Source organism: Emys orbicularis, chromosome 1 (assembly GCF_028017835.1).
Source record: "Emys orbicularis isolate rEmyOrb1 chromosome 1, rEmyOrb1.hap1, whole genome shotgun sequence".
NCBI classification, from domain to species: Eukaryota; Metazoa; Chordata; order Testudines; family Emydidae; genus Emys; species Emys orbicularis.
In genome coordinates, this window is record NC_088683.1 from 179,546,703 (window position 1) to 179,564,706 (window position 18,004).

The 18,004-nt window shown below is 45.0% G+C and overlaps 1 protein-coding gene across 1 annotated transcript; it reads left to right on the forward strand.

Moving 5' to 3' along the window:
- The first annotated feature begins 3,590 nt into the window (after positions 1–3,590).
- On the forward strand, positions 3,591–17,629 carry LOC135895618 (uncharacterized). The gene is made up of 5 exons (XM_065423758.1): positions 3,591–3,651; positions 8,037–8,291; positions 14,213–14,350; positions 14,981–15,100; positions 17,276–17,629. The coding sequence occupies exons 1-5, from the start codon at positions 3,591–3,593 to the stop codon at positions 17,416–17,418; spliced, it is 717 nt and encodes a 238-aa protein (XP_065279830.1). The 3' UTR covers positions 17,419–17,629.
- The last annotated feature ends 375 nt before the right edge of the window (positions 17,630–18,004 follow it).

Consider the following 18,004-nt stretch of genomic DNA (forward strand, 5'->3'; position numbering starts at 1 on the left):
TACCGCCTAGCCCGCTATTCTCCATTTTGTATTTGTGCACTTCATTTTTTCCCCCTAAGTGTGGTACTTTGCACATCCTGATTGAATTTCATCTTGTTGATTTCAGACCAATTCTCCAATTTATCATTTTCAGTTCTAATCTTGTCCTCCAAAGTGCATGCAACCCCTCCCAGCCTGGTGTCATCTGCAAGTTTTATAAGTATATTCTCCTGTCATCCAAGTTGTTAACAAAATTATTGAATAGTGTCAGACCCAGGACCGACCCTGCAGCACCCCACTCAGTATGTCTTCCCAGTTTGACAGTGAACCATTGATAACTACTTTCTTAATACAACCAGTTGCTAATGAAGAGCCCTTGAGATGACTGGTCCTGATTCCCATTGCTCAAAGGGGTATAATATCCCCATCTAGCAAGGAGGCAGTAGAGGCCTGGAGTCCCATGTCTGTCTGTACTATCTCCAAAGGTAGCCTCTCCTTTTGATTCACTATCCCCACATTCAGCTTCCCTTGGTGCAATCTCTTCTGTTCCACCTATGAATTGGTTGTGCTGTCCCCATGCAGAGAGATCTGCTTCTCCCGCAGACCCACCCACTTTTCTTCCCCTCTGGTTTCATGATTAACTTTAATAGGAGTGGGTTCCAGAGGACTGGTGCTTTAAAAATATATCCCCAATTAATGGTGATCTGAAATACATTAATAATAATAATCAAAATCAGATCCCGACTCATTAAAGAGAATAGATGTGCAGAGTTAGCATTCTCAAATAAGTACATTTATATATCAAAATATCTGAGCCTTATTTCCTCCTTTTCGTACCTGCTTAGATCTGAATTTAGGCCTCTATCTTTCCCTTTCCCCACCCACTCCTAATGCAGTGAAAGGAACCAAGCTCCTTTCTCTGCTATAGTGGTTAGTGATGCTCCCAGCTGTGGAAGGAGAAAATGGAACGTTGAACTTAGGTCTTGGCAGGTAACTGTTTCAGTTCACTTTCAAAATGTATATATTTTTCATTTTTACATCTAGGTGTGGTTTCTGTTAATGATCTGAAACCTCAATAGGGTTTTTTTTTAATACCTATATAAAGCCTTCAGTGCCTGTACACAAAAAGGGGAAGTGCCTTCTCTGAGAGGTTCTAACTTCTGAGGATTTGTTAGTTAATGTCTGAAGATGCAAAGGCCGAGATAATTGCTCATTATGATCATTGTATTGAGAAGAATCTTTCAGGTAGTGTGTTCACCACCTTCTGAAATATTTAAAGTATGACAATGTACAGGTCTTTGGAAACAAAATCAAGCCATTTAATTCAAAAGGAAGTTGTTGGGGGGGGGGACGACAACTGGGACTTGAGGGGGTTGGAGATGGTTTATACAACACAGCAAGCTGCAGCCTGTCCTGCCCTGTGTACAGTCAACAGGATCATTACCTCTGTTCTAGCTGCAGCAAGAGGCAGAAAGAGCCCACATGCTGGGTGATGAATGGGGCACTGGCAGTTAGAAATATCACCATTTGGATTCATAAATGGAACTCATGTGATCTGGAATCATTGAGACAGACTGAAGACAGGATACTGCAATGTCTCAGTCACAGAGTCACTTTTCTAACAGTCTAGCTGCAATCAGAAGGCCAAATTTTTCTCTGTAAATCTCTACATGATCTCAGTAGGGTTGCCCTGGTGTGACTGAGAGGATAATGACGCCCTAAATCTGCATGATCCTTTTCCTGACTCCCCAGCATTAGAAGATTTTTGCCTGGGAGTTTTTTTCTAACATTCTGATCTTTTCAGTATTCCATTCTTAATCCCCCTCCACCCTCCCTCTCTCTTGCCTCTAGAATAGCAAAAAAGACAGCAACCAGGCAGGCAGCCCCAAAACGTAAGGGCAAAAATATACCCTGGGGATGGAAAGTGAGCATCTGAGGATGATATGTAGCCCTAAGTCTGCAAATGACATTTTCGTCAATTAATTTTAGCAGCACAGCAGGAAATGAAAGGGTAGTGCTTACTGTAAATGCCTTTCTCCCCTCTCCCCATCACTGCGGGTGTCTGAAGACGCACATCACTGCTCTTCTCAGAGAGGGCTATTTCTGTCATGTCATAGATCAGTTCGGGTCTGTTCTATGCGCCTATGATAGTGACAGGATGAAGCTGCTGTGGTCTTGAGCCATTTTGCAGATTTTGGATACAGATAACTGAGAACTGACTTTAACTGACATTGCTAAGAGGGAAACAAAACAAGAGGCCGGGATGCTGAGCAGTCATGCTGGGATAGTCGAATATGGTAAGAGTTGAAACAATAATGGGTGTGATTTTAAATGTCTCACCGAAACACACACAAAATATCCACAAATCCACCCCTCACAACTGCCTTCAGATTACCCTGACCAAGCCAAATGAGATGTGTGTGCTTTGTATGAAGTTAAGCAACGTTGAGGAGTGCTATATTCCAGTTGTACTCTGAAGTCATGTCCTAATCTCACTGCGACCCTAGTGCACCTTAAAAATTTGAGTTTCGATACTTTGCCAAGAGATCCTCCTTCCCCCCAAGTGGGTGAGATTGGGCTGATCTTAAATGTTACTAGTGGGCTGTATTTTCAAATGGGGTAAATACGTGTAGCTCTATTTATAGCAATGACATCAGCTGAGGATCTGGCCCACTGACACCTGGATGAGGGCTGGGACCAGGGGAGCAGGTCTAAACCCTTTGCTGTGGCATGTAGACAGCTGGTTTATATTACCACTGTTTAGGTAATGCATCATGTTCCTAAAATTCCAGCCTGCATACTACAGAATCCGGACAGACTCCTACGTGAGACAGCATTGGACTCCAGACGTTATTACACACTGATTCTCTCTCGGTCTCCTCTCTGCCAGTCATATCAAATCAAACACTGCATGACCAAGCACCAGCCTGGTGGGTCTCCTTATCAACCCACCTCAGCTTCCTGTAGCCATCAGTCTCCACTGGGGGTTGTGCATGGCCCATTCAGGCATGATATATTTCTCCTGTGGCACTGACAAAAGAGTCTGTCCCTGAGAGAACACCATGAAGTTCAAGCTCACAGTGCTGGCTTGATCTTCAAAGATGGCCTCTCCCGCATCTCCCACTGATTGCAGTGGCAGTTGTTGGTGCTCAATACCTCTGGAAAACAGGGTGTGGTTGTACAGATTGCTTTCTTTGACCATAGCCATTCTTTTCTGAGCTGCACTTTAAACCAATCAACCAAAGACTGAAAAAGAACAAGGGAGTGAGGGAAACAGGTGTTTCCTCCTTTGCTCATGAGAGGCTTTACACTGGCTTCTTCCTAAATCTGATCAGATGGCTGGGAGAGTCCTTTCTCCTCCCTGTCTGAATCCCATTCTTACACACACCCAGCTCCTGGATGTGGGGCCTGGCAAGCAGATCGTGGCTCATGTCACTGCAGCATGAGTTCAGCCACCTGGAACCTTAAAGATCTATTCTGATACGTTATTCAGTATGGGTGTGTTGATTTTTTTTTTGTTCCTGCTTCTGACATCATTTCCTGAGCAGCAGATTCGTTTAGCCGTGTAGCCAGATCCTGTTCTTAACAGACGATGCAAAAAGCTCCTTAAAATGGATTTCAAATCTCCTTTTACCCTGCAGTGCGTGCTGGTGATAATAATCATGATTAATGGTAAGTGTGGGTTTTTCTTTATGAAACTGGCACGGATTCACCCAGGTGAGCGGAAACCTTCATTTTGCTCGGATACCTTTGTAAGGTCACCACCGGGCGTTGGGAAGTATCAAGTGTTGTAACCGCTAAAGCACGAAAAGGGGCCATCAGACCAAAGTAAGACAGATTTTTTTATAAACTAGTAATAACTAACAATGCATTATTGCCTTGATGTACTGCAGCCTTGAACGCAGCTGAAAATGATTGCCTCGGAGGCTTTGTATGTGGCATGCTGGTTAAAGCAGGAGATGGGAATGTGGGACTCTGAGGTTCTAGTCCCAACTCTCCATATGACCTTGGGCAAGTCATTTTGCAATAGCCACCATGTCCCTCCATTGATAGTGGTAGTGACCTATGCAAAGGGACAATGTGAGTCTTAATTGATTCATGTTTGCAAAAGCCTTTGAAATCCTCAGATGAACGGTGCTATATTGGTGTAAGTTATTTTTACTGCCATACGTACTATGGCTCATTTAATTCATGAACTGGTCCCAGTTAGCCTTCTGAGTGTTGGACTCTATATACTGTCTCAGCCTCTAAGCTCTGAGGAGGTGGAGCTGTTGGAGGTAGGAACTTAAGAGGAAAAGAAGAGGGTATGCTCATGTCTTTGTCTCTGTAGTTCTGGCTTTATGGTGTGCCCCTTGCCTTGATCTTTGCAGGATAGCAGAGTTAGCCTTCACTTCAGGTTTAACCCCCTCTCTTCCCCTCTCCCACCTTCCCACTGTGATCCAATTTACCATTTTTATGTCTTATCTGGAGTTTTGCCTTTTGTGAGTCAGCCAGATCAGAACCAATGGATGGACACGCAATAAAATCAGTGACTGTGTTTTATTATTGTTGCTGTGGGCCACATTAATGAGGAAGCAAACACTGTCAATGGAATCATTGGTGGCTCAGTCAACTTTCCTTTGGGAATTCAAAGCCTAAAAAATCTCGCTAGGGTAACCTGGGGAGATGACCCATGTGTGAAGCCCACGCCTTATGATACTTCGTCTACAGACTGTGACACTTATTGTAACAAGATTATGTGCTTGCAGAGCAGATCTCTGCAACTGAAGAATGTGTCAAGGAAGAATGAAGGAAAGTATGAATTTGCTCTTACAAACACAAGCAAAAAATCTTTCTTACTGAAAGTGTCTGGTAAGTGACCCTTGTTTGGAATCAATCATTCTTGAATCTGAAAGCTTAAATGAAGGATCAGTTCTTTCCAAGATGTCAGTTTGACTCTCAGTAGCTGTAGGGGTCTCTGGATTAGCAGACACAGTTTGTAGGTCTTCAGCTCTGCAGAATGCCATAGTGTTGCATGCAAACAAAAGGATATTTTTTGCATCCACTTTGCCAACTTCCCATATCCTTTGAGCCCACTGAGAGCATAAAGGTGCTGGGAGAAGATGCCTTCACCCCCTGACTTCAGAGACAGCAGTGTGGGTTGTGTGTTTCTGGAGAGCAGACTTTAGGCACGGAGTTGTGGATTTTAGTCCATTTCCATAGTGGGACAGGTGGCAGCTGTCACAAAACCATCGCCACTGTTGGCACTAATTGACCCCCTGCTGGCAATCTCGCCTGGTAGGCTAAGGACTGGCTGGATGATGGTGACTGAACTCTCTTTTCACCCCCAAGAGCTGGTCTCTCGGGGTCAGGTTTGAGATACACCTGGGCTTGTTTCTCAGCAGCTCAGTGCAATGGAGAAAGGGTCTGACAAGGATGCTGTTGCCACTCCCTGATTCTCAACTGTTGACCCCCAGTGTGCAGGTTTAACTTATGCTGATGACATCAGGTCCCTCAGGGGTATTATACCACTTAGAAGTTGGTCATAGTGGCCCTTTGCTCCACCATGCCCTCTGTCCCAACCTTCCCGCTCCCTTTGTTCACTGGATGGCACAGCTCTGGCATAGGAGATAGCAGAGCTGGTGTGGGAAGCGGCAAAGCCACTTCTGACATCTTTACGTCAGTGGTGCTTCTCCTCACACAGGGAATCTCCCGGCTGGTGCAAGCTCACTTAGCCTATAGGTGACTCCAGCCCATCAGTGGGGTAGTGTGGGGAGGCTTGCACTGCCATTCCCCACTTTATACCAGTGCCATAGATAAACTGAGGACTTCAGTCTCTGGGACTGTCATTCTGGCACCTTGCACTGTCCCCTCCAGGATTCAGATAGGCTGGTACCTTGCACCACATTCTCTCGGGTCCTGTTCTACGCTGCATTTACTTTACAACGTCCCAGGTTTTTTAAGAGGAAATGGAGTTTATGGGATTATAATGAAAATGTCAAAGTGGCCTGATCTCAGTGAAGACAAATGAAACAATGCCAGCCAAGTGCAGACAAGCAGAACTCCAGCTGAGAGCTGGTCAAAGACAGGGCTCCTTGGCCCAAAGGGCTTAGATGAGAATTGAGCAAATCGTTCAGAAAATGTTCAGGCCTACTTTTTCCTATATTTAAATCCATTTGCTTTCGTGTGTTTACAACCCTTATGTGTTCACTTGCCACACATCTTCTAGTGAAAGAATTTACTGGCAGGAATGCTCATAGGTCCAATGTCTTTTAGGTGAATATTGGATAGTATTCAAGGAAAGTGAATTTTGAGCTTGTGAACATGAATATTCACACCAGACGCCTATGTGTGAGTTACTTACATAGTCAGGGAACAGAAATATACCATGTGACTTGTATGTCTAGTCCATACTTCACTACCTGCCATGGCTTAACTATAGAAAATAATCTATTGTCATGGGCCAAACTGATGGAGACACAAATGTATTCACTCGGGAAACTTAAAATGATCTGGGATTCATTTATTTAGTGTAAAGAACTCTTTTGATAACCTCGGTTTCATGATTCTTTATTTCCTAAATAAATAATTTTCAACAAGAAAACCGAAGAGACTCCAAATCTGGGTGAAATGTAGGTAAATTAAGATGAATGACATCTATCAGAATGAGGGAGATTTGAGAAAGGTCTGATTAACATAACCAACACAGCTCAAATTTCAAATACTCTCAACAAACTGCAAGCTACAGGCCAGAAATTATTCAGAGTTTATGCTACAAATAATTTTGAATGCAGAATCTGGAACATTCAAGAGAATGATCATCAGTTTGCAGGCAATATGTGAACAGAAGAAGAGGTGAGGAATAAATTACTGCCTATTGTTTGCCCAGCTCTAGCTTGAGTCAATTCTCCTTCAAGAGTACTTTATATATTTACGATGCTGTGAAATTAAAGGTTTGAGATGACCAAATAAGTAATTTCATAAGAGGTCTCCAAGATCAAGGGCTGTTGGTATGATGGAATTACATTTCTTTTGGAAGGAGTTCCAATCAATATCTCATGACCATTCAGGTAAATAGTTAATTGAATTAATCAGCAACTGAAAAATGTGGGCACATCTGGAAATTAACCAAACCAAACCAGGAGTTTCAATTACATTCATGTGACAGATTTTCTTCTCAGAGGGCAATCAGACTCTGGAATGAGTTGCTCCAGTGCCACTGGAGAAACTGAAATTAATGGCATTCAAGAGAATAATAGCCAATAACTTGGGCATCAGAAGTATTTCAGGGTGTAAATGACATTAGATACTCATCTACTGTACAGTGATGTTTGATCGCATGCACAGGGTTGAATTGATCAGCGGATATGGGATGTGGAAAGGATATTCTCCTGTTGCATATTGACCAGGAAGTTTCTGTCCTCTCTTGGAGCATTGTGCAGGATTTGACCATTAGGATCAGGTGGGAGTATCCCACAAATGATCTCTTGCAGTTGCTGGGGAGCTGATGGGCACTGCTGAGACTGAAGGAGGAGGAACTGGCATTGGTGAGGCTGCAAGAGGAGGAAAAGGAGTGGTTCTCAACCTATTTACCACTGTGGGCTGCATATGCAGCTCTCTATGTGTTATGTGGGCCACATTCGCACAATATATATACTCACTATATGGTCCTGTGGATGTCACCTAGGCTGCATGTGTGCTGATTGGGCCGCAGGTTGAGAACCACTGCACTATTGGATGGATTGCCTTGGGGTGGGCAGACTCTGGTAGGATTGAAGGACTGAGAGAGATAACTGTGGGATTGCAGAAGAAGAAAATGGAAATTGGTGGGACTGCAGGGTTGCGACAGGCTATTGTGGGATTTCAGAGGGATGGCCAGGTGTTGGAGGGATTACAGGCATTGATGAACCTCGTTTTTTCCCATCTTTTATTTCTGTGCAAACTAACACATGACAAATGCAGTTGTGGTCTGTGTCCGAATGGCAGAAATACCACTTTTGTTCATGTCCATTGCCATGTCTGGTTAACTTGTCTCTGTTTTCTCTCCTGTTTTCATAACTCTCATCTTGTGTGACAAGAGCCAACCCAAATCCCAGCTGTTCATGTCTCCGGCCACATTAATGAGGGAGGAGAATTACCTTGCGAGAGGGCTAACCATTCCAGTCTCCGCTTTCGTTGGAAGCTGAATGGACAACCTGTGGATCTGACTGAGACTGAGGATGATGGCAAGTGGATTATTTTGGTGAAAGAGGTGACTGGAAGGCTTGACTGTCAGATTCACCATAAAAACAGCATCAACGAGTGTTCCGTCATAGAAGTGGAGTGTAACGAAGGTAAGTGATGTTAGCCACAGTTTATCTTCATTTTGCCCCTCTCAGGATGAGGGTGAGAGGAGTTGTCATTGTCAGTATCTGCATGCAGAGACAAGTGCGTCTTGACTTCCTTGCCTCCCTCTCTCCCCCACCCCCAGCTCTGTATCCATGTTCTATAACAGCAGTTCTCAATGGGGGGGGGGGGTCCGCGAGCCCTTTCAGGGGGGCCGCAGAGCCCCACGCCTGAAACCTGGTTCCCCCGAGCCCCAATGCTGAAGCCGGGAGCAGCGGAGGGCTGAAGCTGGGGGCTCCCCCCAAAGCCAGGAGCAGCGGATGGCTGAACCTGGGAACCCCAGTGCCCCCCCGCACGAAGCTGGGAGCCTCACTGGGAGCCCCCTGCCCACACACAGCCCCTACCTACCCCCTGCCTGCAACCTGAGCTACCCCCTGCCTGCACCCTGAGCTACCCCCTGCCTGCACACAGCCCCTAGCTACCTCTCCCTGTACCCTGAACTACCCCCCTGCCTGCACACAGCCCATATCTACCCCCTCCCTGCACCCTGAGCTACCCCTGCCTGCACACAGCCCTAAGCTACACCGTCCCTGCACCCTGAGCTACCCCCTGCCTGCACACAGCCCCTAGCTACCTCTCCCTGTACCCTGAGCTACCCCCCTGCCTGCACACAACCCCTAGCTACCTCTCCCTGTACCCTGAGCTACCCCCCTGCCTGCACACAACCCCTAGCTACCCCCTCCCTGCACCTTGAGCTACCCCCCTGCCTGCACACAGCCCATAGCTACCCCCCTCCCTGCACCCTGAGCTACCTCCTCCCTGTACCCTGAGCTACTCCCCTGCCCGCACACAGCCCCTAGCTACCCCCTCCCTGCACCTTGATCTACCCCCCTGCCTACACACAGCCCATAGCTACCCTCCTCCCTGCACCCTGAGCCACCCCCTCCCTGCACACAGTCCATAGCTACCCCCTCCCTGCACCCTGAGCTACCCCCCTGCCTGCACACAGCTCCTAGCTACCCTGTCCCTGCACCCTGAGCTACCCCCCTGCCTGCACACAGCCCCTAGCTACCCCATCCCTGCACATTGAGCTACCCCCTGCCCCCACACAGGCCATAGCTACCCCCTCTCTGCATCTTGAGCGGTTTTCAAACTTTTTGAACTGAGTCCCCTCTTTGAGTTATATTTTTGGGTGCGTCTCCCCACAGCCCGGACAGGCTGGGTGGCCTCCTGAGTGAGTCAGGGGATGGAGGTGGCATGCCCTCCCTGGACCCTGCTGTGCAGAGTTGGCTCGAGCCCCACCAGCCCCCAAATAGAAGTAAAACTATGCCTATGTCCCCCTGGCATGGAGCCCCCTGCTCCCCTCCTTCCCCCGCCGGGCTCTGGTGTTTTTATAGCCAGGGCCGGCTCTAGGATTTTTGCCGCCCAAAGCAAAAACAATTTTGGCTGCCCCCCCCCCCCGTTTTTTAATTACCCCCACCCCCGGCCCCGCCTCAACTCCGCCCCTTCCCCAAATCCCCAGCCCTGCCTCCTCCCCCCAGGCTCTCAAGCCTGGGAGGGAGGGGGAGCAGCGGCGCGCGAAACAGCTGTTTCGCGCGCCGCGGTCGCTCGGGATCTCCCCCTCCCTCCCAGGTTTGAGAGCCTGGGAGGGAGGGGGAGACTCTGAGTGGCCGCAGCGCGGGCGCCGCTTCTCCCCCTCCCTCCCAGGCTCTCAAGCCTGGGAGGGAGGGCGAGTAGCGGCGCGCGAGCGGCAGCGGAGGTGAGCTAGGGCGGCCGGGGCACATTTTTAGGGGCGGCATTCTGGCGCCGGCCATGCCGCCCCTAAAAATGTGCCGCCCCAAGCACCAGCTTGTTTTGCTGGTGCCTAGAGCCGGCCCTGTTTATAGCACGTTGAGGGGGGGCCTCAGCAAGAAAAAGGTTGAGAACCCCTGTCCTACAATGTATTTCCCAAATTGATATGCACCTCCCCCACTGACAAGTCAGAGATATGCTACCCCATAATCAAAAGAACATGGGTTTCTTCCTATCCTGACATACCTTCCTCACTCAGCCTTCCAGCACTTCCACAAATAAACCAGCACCCACTACCCTAGTTCTTCGGCTCCTGGGCTCAGCTGCTGTATTGTGCTGTGTTTTATTACCCTCCACGTAGGTCAGCTGTACAAAATCGTCAAGAAGATTAACCAGCTCATAAGTATCGCCTCAGCCTTCCTCACTGTTAGCGTTGGGCAAACAATTTGCCACAGATTATTTATTTATTTATCTAAGCTTTTTCCCTGTTTGCAAATTGTCTGCGGACTCTGATTTCATTCGTTTACTGTACACAATTGACGTCCCTTTCGTGTGAACAAATTTCACCCAATGGACGGATCACAAACGGTTCGGTGCGGGCTCGATCAAGAGCCTATTGATATCGTTGGAAACACCCTCATTGACATTAATGGGCTGTGGATCAGGCCCTGCGATCATTCATGCAGGGATCTGATCATCACCCTGCAGTATATGCACTGTGGGGCCGCCTCAGTGACAAAGTGTAATATCTGTTCCCTATTTCCAGTTCACAAACCCATCAAGGAATGTCATGAGAGCTGGGCAAGCACTGCTGAGGTGAAAAGTTGTATGAACACATATTGGCAGGAGTATTAGCCCAGTTTTGGGAACTGGTGACACTTTTGCTTTCTGTGAACAAATATTTACTTCGTTCTAATGTTCACGGACAGTGAGTAAAAAGGGTTTTGAATACCAATGTAGAGAATTCACGGGTTTTCATTTTTTTGTAATGACCGATTATTTTTGCTGTATTCTTTCTCCCTCTAATTACCATTATGATAATTATAGTTAGAAAAAGACTGATGATATTCTACTCACTAGTCAGAAAAATATTACTTGCTCCAGGCAAATGGACAAATGCAGGTTTTGTAAGGTTGATAATGAATCTAAATACACTGAGCATTAGACAACTTGATAGCAGATGAAATTTATCCTGGATAATTGTTATCATAAAACATATTAACCAAAATAATTTAAACTTTTCAGGAACACTGAAGGGCTATGAACATGTGGGATCTAAAGAAAATGACTTGGGAATTATAAGTAGCTTGATAAAGATGTCTGTCCAGCATGCAGAAGTAGTTTAAATAAGCAAGAAGATACATAGGACATTTTAAAGGGTATTAATTATTATTAGAGTTGTCAAGCGATGAAAAAAATTAATCACGATTAATCATGCGATTAATTGCACGATTAAACAATAATAGAATACCATTTATTTAAATATTTTGGATGTTTTCTACATTTTCAAATATATTAATTTCAATTACAACACAGAACACAAAGTGTACAGTGCTCACTCGATATTTATTTTATTACAAATATTTGCACTGTAAAAAACAAAAGAAATAGTATATTTCAATTCACCTAATACAAGTACTGTAATGCAGTCTCTTTATCATGACAGTTGAAATTACAAATGTGGAATTATTTACAAAAAATAACTGCATTCAAAAATAAACAATGTAAAACTTTAGAGCCTACAAGTCCTCTCTGTCCTACTTCAGCCAATCACTCAGACAAACAAGTTTGGTTACAATTTGCAGGAGATAATGCTGCCCACATCTTGTTTACAATGTCACCTGAAAGTGAGAACAGGTGTTCGCATGGCACTGTTGTAGCCGGCATTGCAAGGTATGTACGTGCCAGATGCACTAAAGATTCATATGTCCCTTAATGCTTCAACCACCATTCCAGAAGATATGCGCCCATGCTGATGACGGGTTCTGCTCAATAACGATCCAAAGCAGAGCGGACCAATGCATGTTCATTTTCATCATCTGAGTCAGATGCCAACAGCAGAAAGTTGATTTTCTTTTTTGGTGGTTTGGGTTCTGTAGTTTCCGCATTGGAGTGTTGCTCTTTTAAGACTTCTGAAAGCATGCTCCACACCTCGTCCCTCTCAGATTTTGGAAGGCACTTCAGATTCTTAAAGCTTGGGTCGAGTGCTGTACCTATCCTTAGAAATCACACATTGGCACCTTCTTTGTGTTTTGTCAAATCTGTTGTGAGTGTTCCTAAAATGAACATGTGCTCGGTCATCATCCGAGACTGCTATAACATGAAATATATGGCAGAATATGGGTAAAACAGAACAGGAGACATACAATTCTCCCCCAATGAGTTCAGTCACAAATTTAATTAATGCATTATTTTTTTAACTAGCATCATCAGCATGGAAGCATGTCCTCTGGAATGGTGGCCGAAGCATGAAGGGACATATGAATGTTTAGCACATCTGGCACGTAAATACCTGGCAACGCTGCCTACAAAAGTGCCATGCGAATGCCTGTTCTCACTTTCAGGTGACATTGTAAATAAGAAGCAGTCAGCAGTATCTCCCATAAATGTAAACAAACTTTTTTGTCTTAGCGGTTGGCTGAACAAGCAGTAGGACTGAGTGGACTTGTAGGCTCTAAAGTTTTACATTGTTTTGTTTTTGAGTGCAGTTATGTAACAAAAAAAATCTACATTTGTAAGTTACACTTTCATGATAAAGAGATTGCACTACAGTACTTGTATGAGGTGAATTGAAAAATACTATTAATTTTGTTTATCATTTTTACAGTGCAAATATTTGTAATAAAAAATAATAATATAAAGTGAGCACTGCACACTTTGTATTCTGTGTTGTAATAGAAATCAATATATTTGAAAATATAGAAAAACATCCAAAAATATTTAATAAATTTCAATTGGTATTCTATTGTTTAACAGTGCAATTAATTGTGATTAATTTTTTTAATTGCAGTTAATTTTTTTGAGTTAATCGCGTGAGTTAACTTCAATTAATCGACAGCCCTAATTATTATTATTTTAAGTATTTTGAATAGTGTATTCAATTTGGTCCCTGTGGAGAGAGAGACTGTAGATAGATAAATTGACTAGCTAGCTAAACAACCTACTGTAGTTAGCTAGACAAGGTGACTAACTAAACAGACTGACAGGTATACTTAGTTCAAGGTGTGGGAATAGTAGATGAAAAAGGAACCAAGTGATAATAAAATCAATGGTTCAAATCTAACCCTGGTGCAATTCCCTTGACTTCAGTGAATTTATACTGGGTTAAATTTGGCTCCATACATTTATCATATTTGGAAAAAGAGTGTTTTTCTTCTGAATGTCCTACGTCTGAACAAACCATCCTTACACAGGAGGAGTGCTTTGGAGGATCTCAGTCTGTTTGTAAGTCTGTTGCGCCATCTGCCTGTCTTTCTGTCCATTTCTCTCTACCTCTCTGAAGTAAATTCAGTTCTTATATAAGGCCTGATCTACACTGGGAGGGGGGGATCGATCTAAGTTACGCAACTTCAGCTACGTGAATAACGTAGCTGAAGTCGACGTACTTAGATCGACTTACCATGGTGTCTTCACCGTGATGAGTCGACTGCTGCCACTCCCCCATCGACTCCACTTGCGCCTCTCGCGATGGTGGAATACAGGAGTCGACGGGAGAGCGCTCAGGGATCGATTTATTGCATCTAGACTAGACGCGATAAATCAACCCCCGCTGGATCGATCGCTGCCCGCCGATCCGGCGGGTAGTATAGACTTACCCTAAATCTGTGTAGTTGACAAATCCCCAGTCAATGAGCAAGGTGCTGGATAATATTTACCAACCTGTATGTGACCTTCTGACAGGCCATCTGCAGTCCGTGCCTCATGCTGGTAGCTTCACATTAGCTCTGGCTGGGAAGGGGAATAAAGAGAAAATCTGTAACACAGTTAGGAACCACATAGTCCATCCTTACTTCCTAATTCCCCCAGCCCACCCACCTCTTCGGTATTCTTCACTGACTTGAATTCAGCTGCAGGGCTTCTTCAGCTCAGGAGGACAAGCTTCAGTTCCTCTAACTAACATGCTGTGTCCTTCGTGCAGGAAACCTGCTGCAGCAACCTTTGTTCATTTACACCCTGGCAGCATGTGGAGGGGGAGCAATTGTCCTGGCTGTTATAGCGTCACTGATAACATGCTGCTGCCTGAAAAGCAAACAGCAGTTCATTCCGGTGCCTTCAGGTGAGCGGGGATTTCTCTGCTTCTTACTGGGTTGAGAAGAGTCTGTCCTAGGACAGTCTAAACACAGCTCCATTTCCCAATTTGCTGGGTTCTCCGTAGGTACTGACTAGACTTTGTGGCTAGTCTTGTCTTCCTTCCATTCCTGGCCTTGTCCCAGTAAAGTTGAGCTTTGTAAAAACCTGCTCGTTGCTGGGGAAAAGTCTCCTGCTGGTGAGTTCCTGAAGGAACATTTTTGTTTTCACCTCAGATTTGCTGGCAGGAGCTATTTGTGCTGAAAACATCAGTGGGGGCACATTAAAGAAGTCCTACTGCTCTGTCTAGGCTTGATCCTGAAGGGAGCTGAGCACCTGTTCCTCCCACTGAATCTCCTGTCGGGATCAGGCCCTCTGTGCTCTGAGTTCAGACGTAGCCAGGCCACCTCAGGTGGCAATCCTGTCAGTTCTCCAAATTTGGAAAGTTTATAGTGTCAATACCCTGTATCAGTCTGCTCTGGGAATGGCACCAGGGCCATGTGAGATGGAGACCAAGATGAGTGTGAAAAGCCAGGCTTCACACTGAATATTTCTAGAGTTTATGGAGGGTGGGGCCTGGTTCCTGCTTCCTTGCAGTCTTTCATCTGCTTTTCTACAGAGGAGGAAAAGGAAGAGGGAATGACGATGTCAGTCATCTCCAATGAAGAAACAAAGAGCCCTCCAAATGGAGACCACCATGAGGCACCATCTGCCCCAGATGACAGCCCTCCAAACCCTGGTTGGTACAGGGACTTGGTTTGTAGCTGTCTGAGAAATAACTCGTTTAGGAAATTGGAGGAGGATAAAATTGATGTATGTTATTGAGGGTGGAAAGAGTTGGCTGGACAGTCTGGAGACCGAATATGACTACTGGCAGTGCAAGCTTCCCAGCACTGTCCTGTCAATACCTCATTAAGCCACATTTGCATTTGTCAGCTCTCGGTGCATTGTGGTCTCGTGCCTTTAATACCCAATAAGTGCACCAATACTCCATTAATGCACCTCCTGCCATGGGGCAGAGGATGGGCTCATCCATTTTACCTCCTGGTTATTAAAAATATCTTTTTAAAAACAGCTTTGCAATTTTACTGTAATGTTAGCTCCCGACCCTGCATATCCAGTATATTTATAAGCTAGAGTCACTAACATTGCCCCCAATTCTAGAAATCATTCTTATTCAGCACAGTGCTTAAGAATGTGATAAGCCAGCAGCACACGCTTAAATCCCATTGAAATAGAGATACTTGAGCACATGCTGTGTTGCTTTCCTGAATCAGGGCCACAATTAGTAATACATTCATATTTAAATCTACCAAAGAAATCGGGAATGGAAAACATGGTATATGTGTAATGCAGCCAGGTTAATGTGGGGATAGAAACTGTTTTTTTAATCTTCTATGTGAGTGCTTGATGCATTAAACCCCTTTTTTTGCATTTACTTTTCCTGATTTTTTAAATGAACATTAACAGCAGCATATCCGTTACTAACCCATATTAACCGAAGCTGCCTTAACTGGGAGACTTTTAAGTGAGGCTTCCTTATCTCCAGCATCTTTAACTGTGGCCTCAACTTAACTGTCCTTTACTGAGACGTCCTTAACTGAGTTATCCATAATCTACCATTGGTTCGATCATCCTTAGGCAAAACTGCATGCCCTCGGTTTTCAGCGGTTATTGACAAGGGTGCCACAAAAATAAATTGCGTGTGCTTGATGAACAGAGCACTGGATTGGGACTCAGGAAATAGGGGTTCTGTTCCTAGCTCTGCCCTTGATGTGCTGGGTGACCTTGAAACTGACCTCCTTGGTCAGGTGCTTTGCACTCTGCTGATGCAAAGCATTATATCAGAGGGCCGTATCATTGTTAATGCACATGTGCAATCATTCCAGCCTTAATGAGCCAATCTTTTAAAACATTGGACTGATTTTCTTCCCATTGAAAATCCCCTCTCTTCATTAGGGAGGTCTATAAAACAAGGTATGTTTAAATTTTCTGGCAGCATACCAAGAGAAACGGAGGTATGCATGGGCTGCATTTCAATAGCAGCCTGTGGAAGAAGGATGTTTTTAACTTGCTTCTCTGATTCAAAAATGGCTGAAACTTGTTTTGCTCTAACTTCATAAATAAATTGCATGTGGGGTTTTTAGGCATGGAAAATCCCAGCACCAAAGAATCTGGTTGAGAAAGTCATGATGAGCAAGTGAAAAATGAGGGGTTGGAAAGGAAACTGAAACTCAGCCCTAACTCTAGCTGCTTCTACCACAGGAGCCATAATAAAATACAGTTTTATCTTGTATTGCATCTTACAAATATATTGTATCCCTTAAAATGCGTGGCAGAGTTAAAAAATACAGTTACAGAGCAAGATAGTGCAATAATAATGGAGGAGGAGTTAAATGTAGAGATATAGGCAAGGGAGAATTGATATGGTTTGGATCAGAGATTTGAAAATATACGGAAAGTTAATAAGGCAGAGAGAGATGGCAAGAGCTTGTCTCAAAGCAATAGTTGCCAGATTGTATTGAAGGACAGAGAGGAAACCAGTTCTGGGTGAGAAGAAATTAAACAGAGAGGGAACTAGAGAAAGATGAGCTCTGTGCTGTTGTCTGTGGCAAATCCCTAGAGGGATTTAAAAACAAGGGAGGTGATCTTGAACCGGATCCTGAATTGAATGTGGAGTCAGTGGAGCAGTTTGCAGCATGGGCTGAAGCAGTTGTGCTTCATTGTGCCTGTCAGAAGGAAACAACAGCATCTGAGTGTGCTGGAGAGCAGAGAGCTGGGACTAGGGCAGGCCATAGAGAAGGGAGTTGCGATTGTCAAGGCAAAAGGAGATGAAAGTCTGGGTGAGGATTTCAGCAGAGATGGAGTTAAGACAGTAGCAAATGTTTATAACCATTTCTCACTTGTTTTCCAGAAAGCACAGAGACCTGTCAAGGTCTTGAGGCAGAGCCCAAGATGGAGGCAGAGTCTGAGGTCACACCGGATCCAGAGGTGGTTGTTGACATCAACAACGAAGAATTTTTGTGCGACTCTTTCCCTGATCCTATTGATCCCTGACCAGACACGCTCACTGTACCGGCCTGGGGCCAGGGGGGGCATCCCCTCTGTATTCCATAGTCTCATTCCATGTAAGAACTTGTCTGCAAAATAACTGAATTAGAGGGGGAAAGTCCACATGCGCACAGATTACAGGCCTGCAAACCTTATTAAAAACCATGCTTGGGCGCTATCATTAGCAATGGGCAAATGGGTTCAAATATTAATAAGACTCCCCCAACTCCATGACCATTTGCCTATTTATAAGACTGTTCCTGAGCTATGAAGCTGTTTGGCATGCTCTGAAATGAGCTGGGTAACCCTCCCCCCGCCCATTATTTTTCATGTCTTTGCTCCTCTGAGATTCCTGGCTAGGTACCAGGATGGACACAACATTTAATCTGAGACCAAAACCAGGATGTGTCAGAAATTTCCTGGGAAAGCCTATTCTCATGAGATTTCCAGCCACATTTTGCAGACTTGAGGTCAGGGGAAGGCTGAGATAAGCATTCATTGTGATGGGTGCTTATCTGAACCTAATCCTTTGCATTTCACCCATAACTAGTTATTATGTGATGCTGAGAGATGTGAACCAGCTGTTATGGCT

Bases quoted from the DNA above. Each gene is read 5' to 3' on its own strand.
- LOC135895618 (XM_065423758.1), top strand. From the start codon at position 3,591: ATGGATTTCAAATCTCCTTTTACCCTGCAGTGCGTGCTGGTGATAATA. The intron at 8,292-14,212 runs GTAAGTGATGTT...TCCTTCGTGCAG, and splicing joins AGAAGTGGAGTGTAACGAAG to GAAACCTGCTGCAGCAACCT. The intron at 14,351-14,980 runs GTGAGCGGGGAT...GCTTTTCTACAG, and splicing joins GTTCATTCCGGTGCCTTCAG to AGGAGGAAAAGGAAGAGGGA.